At 35.4% G+C, this 21,938-nt stretch overlaps 2 protein-coding genes across 6 annotated transcripts in view; one reads left to right on the forward strand and one right to left on the reverse strand.

Moving 5' to 3' along the window:
- The window catches only part of Nup54 (nucleoporin 54), a 30,317-nt gene extending 22,814 nt beyond the window's left edge, over positions 1-7,503 (forward strand). The window contains exons 10-12 of the mRNA XM_026413675.2: positions 1,541-1,660; positions 2,121-2,231; positions 4,533-7,503. Coding sequence (XP_026269460.1) covers positions 1,541-1,660; positions 2,121-2,231; positions 4,533-4,661 — 360 coding nt within the window. The 3' untranslated portion in view covers positions 4,662-7,503. The remainder of the gene's footprint in view (positions 1-1,540; positions 1,661-2,120; positions 2,232-4,532) is intronic.
- An 89-nt stretch (positions 7,504-7,592) lies between these two features.
- The window catches only part of Art3 (ADP-ribosyltransferase 3 (inactive)), a 29,658-nt gene continuing 15,312 nt past the window's right edge, over positions 7,593-21,938 (reverse strand). For 2 of the 5 annotated variants that reach the window (XM_026413676.2, XM_077803474.1), the window contains exons 4-10: positions 17,846-17,878; positions 16,665-16,697; positions 14,898-14,927; positions 13,119-13,151; positions 11,333-11,365; positions 10,010-10,042; positions 7,593-8,036 (exon numbers count right to left, since the gene is read on the reverse strand). In XM_026413676.2, coding sequence (XP_026269461.2) covers positions 7,861-8,036; positions 10,010-10,042; positions 11,333-11,365; positions 13,119-13,151; positions 14,898-14,927; positions 16,665-16,697; positions 17,846-17,878 — 371 coding nt within the window. In that variant the 3' untranslated portion in view covers positions 7,593-7,860. The remainder of the gene's footprint in view (positions 8,037-10,009; positions 10,043-11,332; positions 11,366-13,118; positions 13,152-14,897; positions 14,928-16,664; positions 16,698-17,845; positions 17,879-21,938) is intronic. The other 3 variants (XM_026413679.2, XM_077803475.1, XM_077803476.1) reach the window with 3 other exon arrangements.

The following is a 21,938-nucleotide window of genomic DNA, read 5'->3' on the forward strand; positions in this document are numbered from 1 at the left end:
GCAAGTCTGCCTTTAGTGGTCTCAGCACTTATTCCCTATGTACTATTAAGTTCGCTTAAAGAAAGAAGCACGACACAGAATAACAAACAGTATAGTTGTATTTTAGAAACATGTATGTGCATGTATGTTTTGTATGTGTGAACGAAAGTATAGGGGAATGAACTTTAGTCAGGGCTGTTTCTCTTGAGAGAATGAGAGAAAATTTGCCAAAATTCTTGTATGGTTTCTAGACAGGCAAATACTGCTTTTTAAATCTGAAGCAGAAGTCCAATAAAATTTTTAAAAACTTAAAATTATTATAAGCTCACATTTTTATATAAAGAACACTTGATTCTGAAAGGCTATAAAGGTGTAAAACTGTGAGGTGCATAGAGACCCTACATCTTGGGGGCAAATCTTTACCCCTCACACATCCAACAGAGCACTAATCTCTAGGGTATATAAAGAACTCAAAAAGCTAAGCACCAAAAAAATAAATAACCCAATCAATAAATGGGCCAAGGACCTGAACAGACACTTCTCAGAAGATGATATACAGTCAATCACCAAATGTATGAAAAAATGTTCATCATCACTAGCAATTAGTGAAATGCATATCAAAACCACTCTTAAGATTTCATTTCACTCCAGTCAGAATGGCAGCTATTATGAAGACAGACAATAATAAGTGTTGGTGAGGATGTGGCGAAAAAGGTACACTCATTCACTGCTGGTGGGACTGCAAATTGGTACAGCTAATACGGAAAGAAGTATGGAGATTTCTTGAAAATTGGGAATGGAACCACCATTTGACCCAGCTATCCCTCGCCTTGGTCTATACCCAAAGGACTTAAAAACAGCATACTACACGGACACAACCACATCAGTGTTTATAGCAGCACAATTCATAATAGTTAAACTCTTGGAACCAACCTAGATGCACTTCAACAGATGAATGGATTAAAAAATATGGCATGTATATACAATGGAATATTATTCAGCAATAAAAAAAGAATGAAATCATGGTATTTGCAGGTAAATAGATGGAGTTAGAGAAGATAATGCTAAGTGAAGTTAGCCAATCCCAAAAAAACAAATGCTGAATGTTTTGAAATAAGGAGGCTGATTCATAGTGAGGTAGGGAGAGAGGGAGCCTGGGAGGAATAGACAAACTCTAGATAGGGCAGAGGCGTGGGGGGGGGGTATGGGGTTATTAATAATGGTAGAATGTGTTGATCATTATTATCCAAAGTACAGGTATGAAGACACAATTGGTGTGAATATACTTTGTATACAAACAGAGAGATAAAAAATTGTGCTCTGTAAGAATTATAATGCATTCCGCTGTCATATATAAATTTTTAAAACAGTGTTTTACAAAAAGAACTGTTGTACTCCTTCTACCAGCACTTCTACATAATACCACAGAAATGTGAGTCAGCTCTTGAACTGTTAAGCCCAGCTTTATTGTTAGTTTTCAGCTAATTTCTGTCAACAGCTAGTAAAATTACTTGCATAACTGAAAAAAGTTCTGTTAGTATTGATGATTTCTTTTTAATAGGTCCTAATCAAACAGGAAATTCAAAGGAAAAGTGGTTATGCCATCCAAGCTGATGAAGAGCAACTGCGGGTTCAGCTAGATACAATTCAGTGTGAACTGAATGCACCTACTCAGTTCAAAGTAAGCATTTCTACAACATAAAGCTAGAATTTATTTCAGGTGGATTTGCAGACAAGTTTTGAGGAGTTTTCAAACAATAACTTTGCATTTTTTTAACATTCTTTAATTAAAAAACTCTAAATTGAACTTAGTCATGATTTTTGGCTTGTGTTAGTGCTTCAAATAATGTACAGAGCAAGAATTGGAAATTTTTTTTTTTAAGAGAGAGTGAGAGGAGAGAGAGAGAATTTTTTTAATATTTATTTTTTAGTTCTCGGCGGACACAACATCTTTGTTGGTATGTGGTGCTGAGGATCGAACCTGGGTCGCATGCATGCCTGGCGAGCACGCTACCACTTGAGCCACATCCCCAGCCCGGAAATTTTTAATTGATAATTTTGAAACTCTCCTTTCAAAAGGTTCTCTTTTTGAAATGGTTGCTGTTGTTAGCAGTTGTATTTTGACCCATTCTTACTCTTAGGGCCGACTAAATGAACTGATGTCCCAAATCAGAATGCAAAATCATTTTGGAGCAGTCAAATCTGAAGAAAGATATTATATAGATGCAGATCTATTGCGAGAAATTAAGCAGGTAAGTGTTATACAAAGATGTACTTTTTAAAAAGTGTCAGCTTACCACTTCACATGCATTAGGATGGCTATTATCCAAAAATAATAATAATGTATTTGCAATGATGTGGAGAAGTTGGAACCTTTGAACTGTTAAGGAAAGTGGAGCCTATGGAAAACAGTGTGGTAGGGCCTCAAAATGTTATAAACAGAATTACTAGGTGATCTGGCAGTTCCACTCTAGATGACCCAAGGAAATTGAAAGCAGGTATTTGAACAGATATATATCCATGTATATACACACACAATGTGCTATTTCTTCCTAAGAAGAAGAAAATTCTTACACATGCCATAACATTGATAGACCTTGAAGATGTTATCCTAAGTGACATAAGCCAGCCATAAAAGGACTAATTTTGTATGACTCCACCTACATGAGGTACCTAAAATAGTCCAGTTAATAGAGAATAATGGTGGTTGCCAGGGGATGAGAAGAGGGGGGAATGGAGAGTACTATTTAATTGGCACAGAATTTCAGTTTGGGAAGATGAAAAGTTCTAGAGATAGATGGTGGTGATTACTGCCCAACAGTGTCAATGTACTTAATACCCCTGATTTGGGCTTAACAGTTCAAATGATAAATTTTATTTTCTATTTTACCACAATAAAAAATAAGTGAATCATGCCCATCACCATCTCCTCTGAGCATATAAAGGGTGAATTTAGAGGTAATAGAAGCCCTAAAGTTACCTAGACCTTACTACTCAAAGTGTAGGTGGCAGGAGCACCTGGAAGATCATTAGAAATGCAAAATCTCAGTCTTTATTCTAAATCTACTCAGCTTGCATTTTACCAAGGTCATAGGGAGATGAGTGTGCATGTTAAATTGAAGAGCAACTATTGGAGATCATACCTTCTCAATCTGTATGCCACATACAAGTATATAGAGTTAAGGGACCTATGCAGAGGTTGGGGTAGCCAGAATCTTCAACCATGTGTCTAAGGCTCACTTTAAATGAAAAAAAGATTTTTTTACTATAGCTTATTTTCATACAAATTTATTTAATGAAAGCTATTCAAATATTGATTGTGCATAAATAAAATATTAAACGAGGTATAGTGTCTCATGCCTGTAATCCCAGCAACTTGGGAGGCTAAGGCAGAAGGGATCACAGGGTTGAGGCCAGCTTTAGCAATTTTAGCAAGACCCTGTCTCAAAATAAATTTAAAAATAAAAAAAGGACGGGGGTGTAACTCAGTGTTGAAGAGTGCTTCTGGAATCAGTCCCTAGCAACAGCAGCAGCAACAATGACATATATATATATTATACCCCCCCCACACACACACATAAGTACCTATATGTATGTGTGCATATATATATATATATATTATGTATATATTTATGTGTGTATGTATACACATATTTATTTGTTGTTTGTATAAAAGATGGTAATTTAGTGAAACACTAGGTGTACTGCCATGAACTTGAGGATTTTAGATATGTCATTAACAAAGCAAATCTAGTGCTTTGTGGAAATGTAAAATAATACATATACTTTTGATTATTATGTGCTTCTCTTTTTAAAGTAAATATAGCTTTAAGGGGTAAATCTTTTGAAGGTTATTTTTAAAAAGAGTTGTGAGGTGACTATTAGCACATTATAGTACAGAGCCATATTAAAGAGTCTGTACATGCAGTAATATTGGAAATCATATAAACAGCCATCTTTCTAAAATGTTTTGGAATTGAACCACAACTTGCCCTCTACTTTATTGCCTTGGGCAAATGACTTATCTACGTCTTTAAAGTAAAAATGACCCTGATACTCCAAAGGGTGCTCAAGGATTTTAAATGAATAAGCAAGTTAATTTCAGTGAGGCTATTAAACAGTATGTTAGTATATGGGAAGGACTCCTAAAATGTTATCAACTATATTCATCATCACCCTTACCATCATTACATATACTTTGTACTTCAAAACATGAAAATTGTTTTTAAAATGTTTACTTTTCTAGTCATCTGTATTCATCTGTATTTAAGTACCTTCAACTTAATTTTGTTTTAATATCATACTTTTGTTTTTAATTTAAAAATATATCTGTTAAAGAAGCTGCTCATATTTTATCTTTCTTGAGAGTATACTTTTACTGTGGGTTATGTAAAAGTTTTATTAGTAAAAGATGTAAAAATGTTTATGCTTGCCTGTTTTATTTAGAGCAGTTACTACGTACTGTATTATTGCTAGTACAATACTAAAATTTCTTATATGAGTAGCTTGCAATTTAGCAGAATAATACATTAATGTGTTCTATTTTATTCTAGCATTTGAAACAACAACAGGAAGGCCTTAGTCACTTGATTAGCATCATAAAAGATGATCTAGAAGACATTAAATTGGTAGAACATGGATTGAATGAAGCCATCCATGTCAGAGGTGGTGTCTTTAGTTGACAGTTCACAAACTTGTGTTGGTGGTTGGTGAAATACATCCTCTCAACTTACTTCATCAGGCCTTCCTTAAGAGAATGAAACTGACCACGTGGAAAAAAAAGAAAATGATCCTCTCCTGGCTTGGGTTTTACCGACAAATCTGAAATAAAATAGCCACCTCACAACTCTTTAAAGATAACCTTCAAAAAATTTACCTCTAAAAGCTATATTTACTTTAAAAAGAGAAGTACATAATAACCAAAAGTATATGTATTATTTTACATTTCCACAACAGCATTTTCTTAACTATAATCAGTGTTTAATGATTATTCTTCATTCAGCTTTCCATAGCAAGTAAATATATGTCTACTTTGCACATAATTACTGAGCTGTTGGATATTTGTACTTCAGAGAGTAAATGTACATCAGTTTTTATATTTGTGAATTCATCTGTGGGAGGAGTAGAGAAAAATCCAAAAGTATTTAATCGTTAATGTGGTTTTCTTTTTTGTTCTATAAAGATTTGAAAATATATTTTTATATTACTTTACTTGTTTGGAATTTACAGAACACACCTAAGCAATTAGGATATAACACAATTACCATTTTTGCAAATTTTTTGTTTTTTAAATCTTTTTATTTCTAAAAAAGATGAAAACTTTTAAATAAATTCTTTATTTGTAATTTTAGATAATTCTGTCTGTGCTTTCTTTATTTGGCTTTTGGGGAAAGACCATTAATGTCCACTCAAATCCTAAATTCATAAGTATAATCAATCCAGGAGTTTTAGTCTTAAGATATCATCTAGGATAAGAATTCCCTGTGATAGCATTATTATGTGAAAACAGATAATCTGAGTTAGACAACATAATGTTTCTTTAACAACCCAATTTTTTTTTTTTTTGTATTTCTGACTGCAGTCTATAAATACCTGGGCTGCATATTGTTGTCACCTCTTAAAATGCTATAACTTTATATTACTATGTGATGCTTTGGCTTATATTAAGAGGTGTTACAAGAAATTATCTCATAAGTCTTCCTATTGTATTTATGGGGAAGGTGAGAGATGGGATGCTGAGACCTCACTGAAGGAATTCTCTGTTAGTACTGCAGACTAGGAGTTGCATAAGACGACTAGGAACTTTTAAACAGATTGTTCTTTCCAAGTTAACTGCTATACTCACTTTTGACAGTTTAGGGCATGCAAAATTTGTTATATTCACTAAGCCACATAATCTAGTGGGCACATCACTAACCATGTATGCCGTGCTCATTTTCATGTTCTAGTACTATTAGGTTCTTGGTTCCACAAGATAAATACACCTAGATAGAAGTCAGGGTCTGCCTTTTAAAGACAAGCCAGTCATCCTAGGCCCCACTGGGAACATATGCGTAAGGCACATGTAGTACTACAGGTGTGTTCCTATTAAATGATAACCAAGTGCTGTAGACTAAATCTGTTTCCGTAAAGTTCATAATTAAATTCTAATACCCAGTATGAGAGTCCTTGAATGTGGGGCCTCTGGGAGGTGATCAGGTCAGGAGGGTAGAGTCTTCAATCAATGGAATTAGTGTCCTACCTCTCCTGTTCGAGCATTCTGCTATGTGAGACCCAGCAAGAAGACAGCTCTTCTGCAAGAAACAAAAAGGGCCCTTACAGGAAGCAAATCTGCCAGCACCTTGATCTTGGACTTCCTAGCCTCCAAAACTGAGAAATAAATTTCTGTTACAAACTATCCAGTCTACAGTATTGCATTATCATAGCAGCCTAAACACATTAAGATGTTAAGTTCTAAATTTTGGGTGAGTAGGAGGAAGAATCACATTAGCCTGACTACTAAGTTGTATTCTATAAGTCAGTTTACCAGAAGTAGATGGTTCTTTTAATTTTGAATGAGGGCTACTTAGCTTGTACAAGACTCTGGGTTCAATACCCACCAACACATACACTGCTTTTTAAACTTGTACAGTTGGGTTCCTGTTGGCTTTTGCATTCCATCCTGGGATCCCAGGCCTCTTAAATGAGTTTACAATTTATGTAATTGAGGTTTAAATCTTTGTGTTGCAAAGTTCTGTGGATTTTGCCAAATGTGTCATATCACGTATCCATCAATGCCACGTCATATAGAATATTTTCACTGTCCAGAAAAAAATCTCCAATGTTTGCCCTGTTCAGCCTCCTCCTATCCCACCCCTGGCAGCCATGATCTAGTTACCCTCTCTATAATTTTTCCTCTTCCAGTTCTGGGGATTGAACCCAAGGGTACTTAACCACTGAGTCTCATTTCTAGCCCTTTTTATTTTTATTCCTTATTCCTTTTATTACTCTTTCTGAATCCTTATCATCTAGTTCAGATTTGAAAGTGACCTTAAATCTGTTTTGAAACACTGACAAAGGCAGAGCACAGTGGTATGCACTAGTGTGCAAATCCTAGCAATTCTGGAGGTAGAGGCCCTAGAAGTATTGCTGGTTCAAAAGCCAGCCTCAGCAACTTAGCAGGATTCTGTCTCAAAAAGAGGGCTGGAGATGTGACTCAGTGGTTGAGCACTCCTGAGTTCAATCCCTGGTACTATGAAAAAAAAAAAAATCAACAAAGTATAAACCAGTCTTGGCTTGGCTACCAATATCCACTGCTAAATTAGTCACTATTCAACTGCCACAGTACTATATAACTTCTTTTTTCCTTTTTTGATATATTCACTACCCTGTCAACCTTCCTAGATTAACATGAGATTCAAGTTAAGAGACTGAAATGTTTTGTAAACTGTCAGTTTTTATAAAGACAACGATATTCATATGTACTAAGGGAGGATGAAGAGATTGTCAAAAGTCTTCCTACAAAGAGATGAGAATATCTTTTAAAACTGATTCAGGTATTAAATTTATGTTAAATCACTAACAATAGTGATGGACAATTTAATAGTTGGCAATTCTACAGAAATAATATCTACTAATATTAAAGTCTTTTATTGAATCCAATCAAAAGTACAGTTTTGTTTTTAAAAATAAGATTAATATAGAAATAAAAGAAAAGTTAATTCTGTGACATTATATCTGGACCAACTTTCTGAATTGCAAAACAAATAACAAATATACAGTTCTCATTTTATAAAGTGGCTTTGGCCAACAAGTGAAAAATACATCATTCCTTTTGATCTCCTATAGGATCCCTGTAGTGTATTTCAAGTAAAGAATAAGAAAGATAAAGACTGTATCAAACTATGGAGCAACAAAAAGATTTACAGCAGAAGCACTGATTAAAATGATGAATGTCCCAAATGGTGGAAGAAGCCTTTTGCCAGAGGATGCAGAAGGATTGGTTTCGGGACCTGGAACAGGACCTGGAACAGGAGCTGGAGCTGGACCTGGACCTGGATCTGGACCTGGAGCTGGAGCTGTTAAAGGGAACACACAGTCACTGACACATCATTTTTTGGTATCAAATATCATCATCTATACCATATATCCTGAATATGTAAATGCTATAAGTTAGAAGCTTATTGAAATGCTTCTACTCGGGAACAATTTTCAAATAAATGTAGTTCTTAACAAATTTCAGGTTATATGAAATTTCAGGTTATGGGGATGGGAGAGAGGAATATAACCTGAAATTTGTTAAGAACTACATTTATATATATATATATATATATACACACATATACACACACACACACACACACACACACACACACACATAGATCATCAGGTCATGCTGCTCTGGGTTTTATCTAAGGTTTCACAGGATTTAAAAGCCAAGATAATTTTTTAAGTTCTCTTGAATTTCTTAGAAATTTTTGTTTCTATTTTCTGTAATTCGTGCAAAGTAAAGACTGTCTCTTCTATTTCAAACAAGACAACACATTTCACATGCATATGCAAACCGCTTCCAGATAATAGCTTCCTTTTAAAGCATTGATTCTGCAAGCTGACAGAAAATAGTTTTTCCTCTACATATACATGGCTATAGAGAAAACTGCTTTCCTTGCATCTGAATTCTTATAGAGAATCAGTGGACTCCATCTACAGGATAATCCGTTTTATGCTGCTCTAAACTCAGATAATGGATTTAAGGTATGTTTTTCTTTAAACAGACTGTACAGGGAAAGATTATCCCAAATGGGATAACCAGACTTCATAAGTGAAACCAAGAAAAAGAATTTTATAAAAGCCTTCATGTCACAGGGCCTGGTGGTGCATGCCTGTAATCCCAGCGGCTCAGGAGGCTGGGACAGGAGGATCCTGAGTTCAAAGCCAGCCTCAGCAAAAGCGAAGCACTAAGCTACTCAATGAGACCCTGTCTCTAAATAAAATACAAAAACAGGGCTGATGTGGCTCAGTGGTCAAGTGCCCCTGAGTCAATCCCCAGTACCCCCCTCAAAAAAAGCCTTCATGTCAATTTATTTGCCATAGTTATAAACATGCAGTTGTATGAGTAGAGACAGGGAAATAGGATAAACTCATGCATTAGTATGTCATCATAGAACAGTGGTTCTCAAGAGTATAGTAAGCCCAATCTGGACAACTGTCAAAGGGATTTTCTCTTTTATTCTTTTTTTTTTTTTTTTTTTTAATGGTGCTGGGGATTGAACCCAGGGCCTTGTGCATGCAAGGCAAGCACTCTACCAACTGAGCTAGACACCCAGCCTGATTTTCTTTTTTATTGTTATACCAATGGGGTGCAGGTAGGAGGGCTAGATATGCTGAGATGATTAAGAGAGTTTTGCACAATGAAAAATCAACCTACTTCATGCCCAACTTTCAAATGCACTGCTAGACACATATGCAAGTTAAAAACCTATTTATAGTGATTAAATCCAGAATCTAAATCAGTTTTACATAGAAACAAAATATTTTCAGATGGTTTTAATAAAAATTAAACATTTTTATCTAGTATCCACTGTGTTTCTTTAGTTTAATTTTCTTCTTACATAGAACAATTTCTAATCTCTTAAATTCAAATTTATTTGAATACATAAATGAAAACATCTGTTTTCATTAAGCCTTTCAATATAAGCTAAGCATTTACATATTGAAATATGTTCTTTTGTTATAAATTACATTCAGGACATTATAATATTTTTTATGGGTATAAGTACATCTGATCTATGAATCTTATTTTAGGATAATACAAGGGCTTTGTAGAATATTTGTTATTTAAAAAAAGGGTTGAAAAGATTTCAACTACTGTTTTAAAACAGCATAGTCTCCAGTCATAGCTGAAAATGATTTTTCAAGAAACGAAGTTGCCCCTATACATATTGTTATAATACCTTAAATTCTTGCAACTTCCTTTGATAAGAAAAATTAATTCTCACTTTTTCTACATTGCAGAAACATTAATCAACAAAAGAAATGAGATATTTCTTACTAGGACTGTTGGTATCTCTTTGACTTTCATCTTCTAAAACAAAAAGAGATTTTGAGTTAATTGTATTATACATCTATTTATCTGGAAGGAAAAGATAAAAAAAGAAAGAAAAAAAAAGGTCCAATAAAGATTAAGCAAACTTGATTATCTTGAGAGCAGGCAGGATTAATAAGTTTAGAAGTATATGGCAGGTTGCAGAAAAGTTTAGTTTTTACTCATTTATGCTCTTTGAAAAATTTCTCCATGAATATGCATTTCCATTAAAATAGAGGTTAAAATGTTGTTTATCAAAAAGGTACTTTTTCTACATACTGAACTCAGATTTTCCCAAGTATACCATTAATGATTTATTGTTTGTTATCTGTCGGGCATAATGAAAATGCTTTATGTACATTACTTCTTACAATCCTAATAGGCAGGTATTGTTAGCCATATTTCACAGATGTTCTTTAAAACACCTGTGACGTGTTTTGAGGTATGACATACCAAAAATCACAGAGGTTAAATGGTAGCAATATCTGATTTCAAAACCTTTACTTTTAATCACTATTCTATACTATCTCCATGTGTGTGTCTCGCATTGAAATATTTCATTAGTTATTATATTTTCACAGTTTTAAAACTAAATTCTAGGAGCTCAGGATAGAGAATAGAGGTGTATATCAAAATCTGTCTGGAAGACAAGTGTCAAGTGGCAGAAAGTGAACAAAACTTGAAACGTTTGAGTCATGGTTGTCTCTTTCTAGCCTTTCACTGTTCCTATGTTCCACTTCCTCATCTTTGAAGTGACACTGGATTAAATGAGAACTCGTGAACTGTTTTGACATTGCCTTTTAAAAAGGCTGCACTGTACATAGTTTTAAAGGAGAGGGCACAATACAACACAGTCTCAGCAAAACCCAGGGTCCTATTTGTGAAATAAGGGAGAGTGTAGTGAGGAGCTCAATGTTAATATGCCATATAGTTGTCATTCACAGTTCTTTGATGATGCTATTCCTATGTCCTCAGATTCCCTCCCTATTCCAGTTCACTCTGGAAAGCATCCTGCCTCATTCTGGAACAGAAAAGCCCAGCTGGACAGTAACTGTTCCAGTTTCAGGTCAAGCATCATTTTTCTTCTTGGCCCAGAGAACCTTAATAGCAGCCCACTGCTCACAATAATAAGTTCTCAACCTTCCCCTCCTCTGCCATTCAGAGAAGGATGTCAGAAACTTAGAGCCCAAATATCTTCCCTAGGCCCCCTTAAGCCTGACGTAACTGAGTGATTACAGTGAAGGACTTAGAACCGCATGGTGCCTCCACCCCCAATATAGAATTTATTACCTTTTATTTCATCTGGTTCTACCACATTTATTCCTAAGTGAAAAAAATATTTTCAGTTAATGATTATTTACTATTTTATTACTATTTATTTTATCATGTATTTTATACTTCATTAGGTCCTAATTTACTCCCAAAAGACTGAAGTATCCTCATCTCACACAGGTAGAAGCAGAGGCACACAAAAATTAAGTAACTTATACAAAGTTACCTAAAGGAAAGTGGCAGAGGAGCGACTTCCTGAAGCTAGGTATGTCGGTCTACACAGCCCATGTTCAACCCCCACTCCCTGCTCAGTGGCCATCTTTCAAACAACCACAGTGTTACTATGAGACCCTGACGAAAGCATCAGACAAACTCAGGTCCACACAGTGGAAGAGATAAGGACAGATGAAGTGTGTCATCAGTATCACTAGGGGTTCACTTTCAAATTGTGGCCAAACAAATCCATCAGTGCTAATCTTGGATAGTACAAAAGAGTTGCTGAGCTCACTTTCTGAGCCTGTATCCATAACAGAACTGTGACCATGCTGTTTCTGCGCATGGCATGCAGTTTTCATAGGCAGCACTCAGTACTATGTGGTTAGATTTAATTTAGCAGATGCTGAAAATCTAATTTCTTTAACAGGTTACCATTGCCCTAATTAAAAAAAAAAAAAAAAAACAACTTAAAAACCACTTTTTTTTTTTTGGTAGATGCACACAAAAAAACACTTTTTAAAGCACTATAATGAACTCAGGAAAAAGGATTTTAAACATTAGATAGGGGATGGCACCTGAGATTTTATGGTTTGATAGTCCTTACAGATATTCCCATGAAGTAAATATGACACTTGAAAGATGACAATTTTGAGGTATAGAAGTGCCATTACTATCATAGCTCTCTGGTAAAATATGATATGTCCATTTTTTTTATTATCTCAGGAAAAAATTAATTTGAGGAGCTTTTTTTTTCCCCTGTACATATAAAGTTCTGTACACATAAAGTTCTGAGGTTCTTCTGAAAAATGGGACTGGAGTCACTGTTCAGTTTCTCTGGCCAAGAAACTCAAGGTCCCTCAATAGCCTTGCCCTCAGTTACAGCTCTCACGTTAAAAATGCTCATTTTTATAAAGGTTATTTATTCAAGGTATGTTAAATCTGTCATGGTAAATATGCTGGAAAAACACACTTGTGGAATCACAGGTGTTTTCAGTGACTTTCAGTTTGTGCCAGTGAATACGATTTTCAAATTCTGGTCTGATGTATTCAAGAGATATGAGCCCCAAAGGTCTGACTGCACTATAGTTTTTGGCTTTTGACTGAAAAATTCTGACTCCATAAATCCTTATTGTACAAATCTACACCAAGCTTAGAGGAGCTTTCTTCATAGCACTTCACTCAGTGTGTGTCCATGCCAGGAAAATACTGGGTTTTGTAACCTGGAGATCCCACATGATGAGTTGTTAACCAAAGCTAACAGCTTGTGAAAGAGCTGAAGTTTCTATTGAGTAACTTTAGCTGTAAAATCTGGAAGGTGCTGGCCTAGTGTATCCAGGTTCCAGCAACTTTGCTCTTAGCCAAGATCCCAACACAGCTAACTTCCTGCCTCGGAGACTGTTCCAAGAGCACAAGAACGCTGCAGAGGAAAGGCACTTTCTCTAACCCTCGTCCCAGGTACATTTTTGTAGGTGATTGATGCAGTCATAAGGGAATATTAGTGAACACTGCCTCATGATAATATTCTCTTTAGTCTAGGTAACCATTCTCACCTCATACTTGGGTTCAGACCAACAGAAAACTATCTTACCAGGTATTTCAGTGGATTCAAGGCTTTTCATACCTAAAGGAAGGAATGATTATTGATTAGTGACAATTAATTACCTTGCATTGTTAATGTTCCCCATCCTTTTACTACTTCCCCCAACAGCAGTAGAGTAAAAAAAGAGGGAAAGAAAAGAGAAAAGGAGAAGAAAGAGAAGGAAGAGAATGGAAAAAGAAAGAAAACAGCCACACCAAAAGCACCTTTTCAATGGTTCTCACTTTCCAACAGGATGAAGTCCAAACTCCTTAAGCTAGACTTAAAGAATTACCATGATCTACCCCTTATATCTCCACCTCATCTTCATAAGGCAGTCCCTATAACAACCATTTTTAAATGAAATATTAATGGGTTGAAGTCTCTGCTTGGTTTAGCTCCTGTCATTACAGTTATTAGTTCTATAATTTTGGGCAGGCTACTTATTTACATTAAATTGGAAGTACTTTCTTATATCATTAAATGATTTTAAAAGCAATTTTAAGCTTAGTGTTTCATAATGTATACATAATTTATTTAACAACACTCAACTGCTAAACACTAAGAATGTTTCTAAATTTTTGGTACTGTAATATCTGTGATGAAATATTTTTGTACATAATTTTTTGCGTTTATTTCTAATTTCTCTGGACAAATACCAAAAGTGTTATAACTGGATAAAAAGATAAAAGCATTTTAAGGCTAGTAATATACATACTATTAAATTACCCTGCAGAAAATTTTTTCCAGGGGCTCAAGGGTGTAGTTCAGTGGTAGAATATTTGCCAAACATGCAGTAGGCCCTGGGTTTGATCCACAGAACCCCAGAAGAAAAAAAAAAAGGAAAAGGGAAGTCATTATAATTTATAATCTCACTAGAAAATTATAAAAATAGAGTCCTCTCCCAGGACTCTTAAGAGCATCTGAATAATATCATTAAAAAATAAGCCAGCATGGTGACACGCATCTAATCCTAGCAATTTAGTAGGCTGAAGTAGGATCACAAGGTCCAGGGCAGCCTCAGCAATTTAGCAAAACCCTGTCCACAAAATTTAAAAGTTAATTAATTAAACAAAAGGGCTGCAGATGTAGCTCAGTGGCAGATCATCCCTGGGTTCAACCCCCTATTAAAAAAAAGTAAATAAATAAAACAGCTGGGTGTGGTGCCATATGCCTATAATCCCAAATACTGAGAAGGCTAAGGCAAGAGGATTGCAAATTCAAGGCCAGCTTAGGCAATTTAGCAAGACCCTGTCTCAAAATAAAAATAAAAGATCTGGGAGTATAGTTCAGTGATAGAGCACTTGCCTAGCAAGAAAGGCTCTGGATCCAATCCCCAGAATAATAGTAATTATAATAATGATAACAGCAACAACATTTAAAATAAAATAAAAATTTGGAGATAATGCTGTGGCATGTACTAATAATCAAATGGCTATAGCTAATAGCATCTATTATTGAGACTGCTAGAGACAGAAATAAATAGAGAATCATCATTTTCATTTAGAAAAAAAGTAATGCTATTTGTTATGCCCATCCAAAACTCCCAGTCACAAGAGTTCATGTAACAAATGTTCTCTATTTTCAGGAATTGCCTGAAGATTGTTAGACAAGAGACAAAACTGCTGAGTCATTTTTATAAAGAGATGCCAAACTAAGGCACTAAGCAGTGCTAAGGCTGGCACTGCTTTCTTCCCATTCTTCCTTACTATACAACATGCCTGCCTGTTCACACCCATAAAGTGAACTGCTGCAAAATGAAAGCCCCCAGAGTTCATGAAAGTGTCTTACCAGGGTCCTCAAGACTCTGGTTTTCTTTACCTAAATTACAAAAAAAAGAAAAAAGAAAAATCAGTTTAATTGATCTAAATAACAAGAGATCAAAAGAAATAGGACTTACTAAAGCTACAACATAACTATTTTCAAGGAAGGCTGAGACAGGAGGATCACAAGTTTGAGATCAATGGGGTAACTGAGCAAGACCTTGTCCAAAATAAAAATTTTAAAAATTTTGGACAAGATCCAAAATTAGCTTTGTAGTAAAGCATCTTCCTAGCATACGAGGCCTTGGGTTCAATCCCCAGCAATACACACACACACACACACACACACACACACAAACTTATTTTCATGGTAGTATGGCTATAAAGAACCCCTTGGTATATCCGTAACTACTGCCACTGAATTTTAGTGTCAGCCAGAAACTAAATGTAACTTGGCTCTCTGGCCCTCTATATTAACAAAAACCAATATATATATATATCCTAGTAGTCTCAAGAAAGCAGGAAAATGTCTGTTTTGAATCGTTAGCTAAGGTCCCTGTGAAGTGACCAGAATTTGGGACTGCAATAGGCCATTTAAGAGGGGTTGCTGCCAGTCATGGTGGCACACACCTGTAATCCCAGCAACTTGGGAGGCTGAAGCAGGATAATAGCAAGTTCAAGGTCAGCTTCAACAACTTAACAAATCTTTTTTCAAAATAAAAGATAATAAGGGCTGAGGATGCAGCTCAGTGGTATAGCACCCCTGGGTTCAACCCCCAAAACAAAAAAGACAAAAAGGAAAGGGTCTATCAAGTCCATTAAGACAGGAAGTATCTTCCAGAATATGAAATAAATGGCATATTTAAGGAAAGGGTGAATTTTTCTCAAGATAAACTTATTGTAGCCACATGGGCCAAACACAAGGAATGTAAATACAAAGACATGATTTTATTGTTATCTCCATTAATGGAAACTTAAAAAAAATTATAATCACCTGGATATTTTTAGTCAAACAATACTTGTCCAGGGGCAAAAAATTACAATGGAGTAGCATTGGTTTGGGGCACTTAAAATGGAGTCCGGGAAGCCATGAATCAGATCCCAGGCGGAGTGCAGACATGCCCACTCCTAGCTCTGAGATGACCTTTGAAACACTGTTAACCTCTACTGACCTTCTGTTAAGGTATCCCTTATCCCAAACTACCCAGAGAGTTCATGCCCATTCCCTCTCTTACAAAACAGTCTGATTATAAAACACCAATCACAGTTCCTAACAAGTATTTCTAATTTTCACCCTTCTTGCAGTTTAAAGCTATAAATTCAGCTGCCATTTTATAAAACCCTGGAGCACATTTTCAAGATTGCCTGAATCTGTTTTCCTGGTTTGTGATCCCATTAGTCCCGAATAAATGTAATTTAGATTTTATTCTCAGTGGACATATCACATGTCAGTATATTTGAGAGTTGCAAATATAGTTTTCTACTTACATTTGAATGTTGGCTTCACACAAGTTAATCTCAATGACTGAATATAGAGTTACAGCTCACAAACCTCCCAGACCAGGTCTTGAGCAATTAGCTTTTCAGATCTCATCACCCTATTCCTCAGAAAGTTTCTATATTATTCAGATCTCCAGAGCCAACTCTCTCTCACTGGAGGAAGGTAAATTTCCCCAGAATAGGTTTTATTCATCTAAGAATTCATTTGCTAAACTGGAAATAGCCATTAAACATTCTTATATTTATGTTAACTTTATATTATAATTTTATTTTTTAAAATTAAGAGCATACTCACTAGGGTTGTAGACGTAGATGGGCTGAAAATATTCTGAAATACAAATATGTTTTCATTACTTGCTATTCTACTCAGATGTGAATGTCAGTTTCAGTCTATCTTTAAATGATTACTAAAAATATAAAGATTTGAGTTGGCTTACTTTCAAGAAACATAAAACATGGTTATTATAAGAAATGTAAGATTTCAATCAATAGACAAATGGATGTGGGTTCTTTTTAATTACACAAAGAAGAGAAAAAGTAGCCAGGAAGGCATTTAGAATTGGACCCTTGTTTTCAAAACTTTTAATAAGGAAATCTTCAAAAGGACCCACTGACAGGATACATCAGTACAAGACATTTTCTGGCAACTTTGGTTCAAATCTTAGACTTTTAATAATGCCATTCAAGAATACTCTTGGGGGGGCTGGGGCCAGGGCTCAGTGGTAGAGCGCTTGCCTGGCATATGCGAGGCACTGGGTTCAATCTTCAGTACCACATATAAATAAATAAATAAAGATTTATGTCCAACTAAAAAAAATTAGAAAAAGAAAAAAAAAGAATGCTCTTAGAATTTCCTGTCTACCTTCCCAAATCTTTCCTGACTTTCTTCTAAGAAACATTTTTTGTTACATCCTGTTTTTCCATGGCAAATAGGAAACACCTCACTATTGTTCTGTCAGCCCATGTTTTCCCTTTCAGCCATTCACTCCATTCATTAGTCTTCCAAATGTTATTTCCTAAGATATAGGAATGGGAGAAGTTTAGCTCTTTGCAGATGGGCAGTGACTAGAAATGCAGGCGCACTCTGGAGTCCTTAGGCTCCCATAAGGACAGGCTGGGGTGAGTGGCCTGTTCCCTGTTTGCCTGAGGGCAAGGCAGTGTTTGAGAGAATAGCAAAAGCAAGAATGGGGGGGCAGGGGTTGTGGCTAAGCGGTAGAACACTTGCCTAGCACATGCAAGGCCCTGGGTTCGAGCCTCAGCACCACATAAATAAAGATATTGTGTCCAAAATAAATATTTTTTTAAAAAGCAAGAATGGAGCTGGGGAGGGGAGTTACAGTAAAGGTGGAGCTCACCACCTAAGAAAATGATGGTGGACAGAACAGGAGCACCATGGTGGGAAGGATTTGACTCATACTTGTGAGAAACAACACTGACGAAATTCCATTAGAGAGAACACGTGAAAGCGTATCTTACCTAAGTTCTCGACACAACTTTCAGTTTTCAGTCCTGAAACAGAAAGATTAAAGCTTTGTTACATATAATCTAAACTAGTAAAAATTTTAATTGATCGGTGGCTATTGATAATTTAGTCTGTCAATTCTTAGCCTATAGACCCATAATTTTGTGGGATGCAAATGTGTTCTTAGAACAGCCACTGAATACTATATAACTTTTGACAAAATATCTAACTTTTCTGGAATTCAATTTCAGATAAGTCTGTATCTTTTATTGGGCAAAAGAGAATTAAGATTGTAGTGCAAATAATCCTGCGAATTAGCTGAACTTCAGAGAGGACAACTACCCTGCATTATCCAGGTGAGCTTAGTCTAAACACAAAAATCCTTAAAAGTATGAGAGGAAGAAGAGAGCATCAGAGAGAGGCAATGTGAAGAGGGCTCAACATACTGTTTGTGGTTCTGAAGATGGAAGAAGAAAGGCCACAAATTTAGGAATGGCAAGTTAGCTGTCAGAAGCTAAGTAAGGCAAGGAAACATTCTTGCCCAAGATTCTAGAAAGGAATGCAGTTTACCAACACCTTAATTTTAGCTCAGTTAGATCCATGTCAGACTGCAGAAATGCAGAATAAATAACAATCATATATAGGTATATATAAAACAATATAACAGACATTAATAACAGAATTTAATGTTACATAAATATTAAATAAATACATAATTTACATAATGAATATTTATAATATATCTTATATATAATAAATATCTAAGATAATAAAGCTTTGATGTTTTAAACCACTAAATTTGTAATTTTTTTACAGAAGCAACAGAATACATGTACACATACATAAAAATAGAAAATATCTAAAATGAAAGAGGAAAAAACTAAAAAACAATAGAGACTCACTGAATTATGGAACGACTTCAAGAAGTTCACTTTAAATAAATAAATAATAAGTAAATAAATTACTTAAAGAAAGGGGAGAATAGGCTGGGGTGTGCCTTGGAGGTAGAATGAGTGCTCAGCATGCACTCAGCCCTTGATTTTATCCTCAGCAGCAGCAGCAGCAACAACACACTCACACACTCACACACACACACACACACGCTTGCCCATGCATGAAAAACAAAAGAGGAGTGAAAAAATATTTGAAGAAACAATGGCCAAAACTTCCCAAAATTCGATGAAAACCACAATCACACAAATCTTCTATCTTTAATATATAAAAAACTCCAGAGACAGTAAGAAAACAAGCCACCCCATTAAAAATGGGCAAAATATTAGAACAGATGCTTAACTAAATATATATATATATATATATATATATATATATATATATATATGGCAAATACATACATGAAAGGATGTTCAACATTACTACTCATTAGGAACATGCAAGTGAAAAAACATATCTTTTTGGAACTATAAAAATGAAAATGACATAGCATACTAAGTGTTGGCAAGGATGTGGTAGAATTGGAACTCTTGTTTAGTCCTGGTAAGGATGTAAAACTACTTTGGAAAAATACTTTGGCAGCTTCTTTCAAAACTATACAAATACCTACCATATAATTTAGCCAACATACTCCTAGATATTTATCGAATGGTAATGTATGTATATATCCATACAAAGACTTATAAAGTTAACAGATGATTTATTTGTAATAGTCCCAAAGTGGAAACAATCTAACTTTTCTTCAACAGTTGAGAGTATACAAATATATTGTGTTGTATCCAGTATTCTATAATAGAATGTAAGGAACTATTGATATATGCATCAACATGAATAATCTCAAAATTATTATTATGCAGAATGAAAGAGGCTATGCAAAAAAGAATATGATAGTACTTGAATGAAATTCTAGAAAGCACCTACTAATATTTATGGTCAGAAAGTAACCTGTAGCAGAGCTGGGGTTGTGGCTCAGTGGTAGAGTGCTTGCCTAGCACTCTAGTTTTAAAATGTCTGATACTCCGAATGCTACCAAAGGATATTTCAATGCTTCAAAAGAAACTCAGTCACACTTGTTATCTATCTGGACACTGAGTGAACTACTAGCTTGGGTAGAAGGCAGTTTCAGTTATATGTTAAATGTTACTTATCATTTTACATTCTGTTTGATGTCATCATATATTCGCAAAGCTGGGTCTTAAGCAATTGTTATAAAAGGCAAGTATATGTGGAAAACAATGTGGAACATGAAATAAGATAGTATTTAATCTGATTCCAAGATCTGAGAAGCTGTATGCAGTGTCTAACAGGCACATACCTTCCATCAGCAAGTTAAGTGTGGTAAAGAATGAAATAATCACACTTTATTGAAAAAGTAAGTGTAGCATTTTTTATAACAATTACTAAAATATTAGGATATACTTACTGAGTTATTTGTATTTACTTAATAAACAGAACTCTTGTGTATTTGTCTTAACCTAGGGACATGGAAAAAAATTATGACTAAGCATCATGAACTGAAAAAGTTTGAGAACCCCTGCATTAAACACTGCTCTAGACTTATCTACGACTTTACCCAAACTACTGATTCAATGAGTGCCTTGCTTACAAGACTTGATACATGAAAAGACAACATAGTTCACTGTTAAAATAGCCTGCCCCAGGTTGGGCAAATCCAGTGGAATGTTGCATTCATCTGTTGTAGTGATGTAAATTGGTCTTTGCCTTGGATGCTCTGTGGGATGAGGTGAACCTGAAAAGGGCATCCTGGAAGGGATACAATACCTTGAAAGTGAAACACACTTATATTGGCTCATGTGACAACACTAGTACCTTAACTGTAATGGTCAGGCTACTGGGTCACTCAGAATCGGATTACTAAAGATAAATCCATACTCAAGTGTCTCTATATGGTGTTTCCAATGCAGAAAATATAACTTGTGATTTCAATCTTATTTTACTCACATATATAAACATGAGTGATAGCATCTAAAGAAACCATCTGGGAACTGACAAAGCAGATGAGGTGTATGTGACCATCGTCTCTATTATAGCTCATGAATCTGTAAGCAAATCTACCACAGTAAGAAAATCATTTATAAGGACTAGGACTTCAAATGAAAAATTCTACCAGTCTTCCCAATGAGATTTCTTCAGGGCTGTCTGGTCTATCTTCAGATACTTATAAGCTGTAAATAGCCATCCTAATTTACCTTGATTGAGTTCCCAAACACCAAGGAATCAGGAGTTGAAGAAAGAAGGGAAGTGAAAGAAAAATATACTTATGTAGGTATGCTTGCTCTGACCTCAGTATTTTGGTGGATATAAAACTGGCTTTTACTACAGTAAAAGAATATATTTCCTGTAACCTCAGCAAAGTACAGATCATATTAATCTGATAAAAACACTAGTTTGTGAAATTAGAGGCTGACTTTGCTTCCAGTGGCTAATTTTCTCTTGTTCTCAGAGGTCAACACAGAATTCATCATCATGGGAAAAGGACAACCAAACTGGATTTTCCCCAAGAGGAGGTGACAAGACTGTAATGGATTGGACTGGGATTAAGCAGGCAGCTTCTGACATGGCTATCAATGATCCTGTCTCTTGGTATTCACACTCCTTGTAATCCTCTTCCCTTGAGTGTGGGCTGAACCTAGTAACTTGTTTCTAGCAAACAGAATGCAGCAGAAGTGATGATCTGACACTTCCATGGTTAGGTTGTAGAAGTGTAACTTGTTGGTACTCTCTTGCTCATCTGATGAAGCAAGTTGCCTTGTTGTGAGATGCTCTATGACAAGATCTATGCACCTAGGAACTAAGGAAGACCTCCAGCCAACTACTCATGAGGAACTGAGGTCTTGGTTGAACTCATGAAGGACTGCATCCTGCAAACAGCCATGTGAATAAGCTAAGAAACAGATCCTTTCCAGTCAGTCTTAAGATGATTGTAGTGTCCACCTAAGTATGCCTGGATTCCTGACCCACAGCAACTGTAAGATAATAAATGTTGTTTTATGCCACTAAGTTTTGGAGTAATTTGGCATTCAATCAGAGGATGACTAATATAGGCTTAGGGTCTGTTTTTTATATCAACCTGTCTTGGTTACAATTAGTCCTCAGTTATTCAATAAAACACTAATCCAGTTGTCATAATGAATG

This window comes from Urocitellus parryii, chromosome 10, assembly GCF_045843805.1.
Source record: "Urocitellus parryii isolate mUroPar1 chromosome 10, mUroPar1.hap1, whole genome shotgun sequence".
Classification (NCBI taxonomy): domain Eukaryota; kingdom Metazoa; phylum Chordata; class Mammalia; order Rodentia; family Sciuridae; genus Urocitellus; species Urocitellus parryii.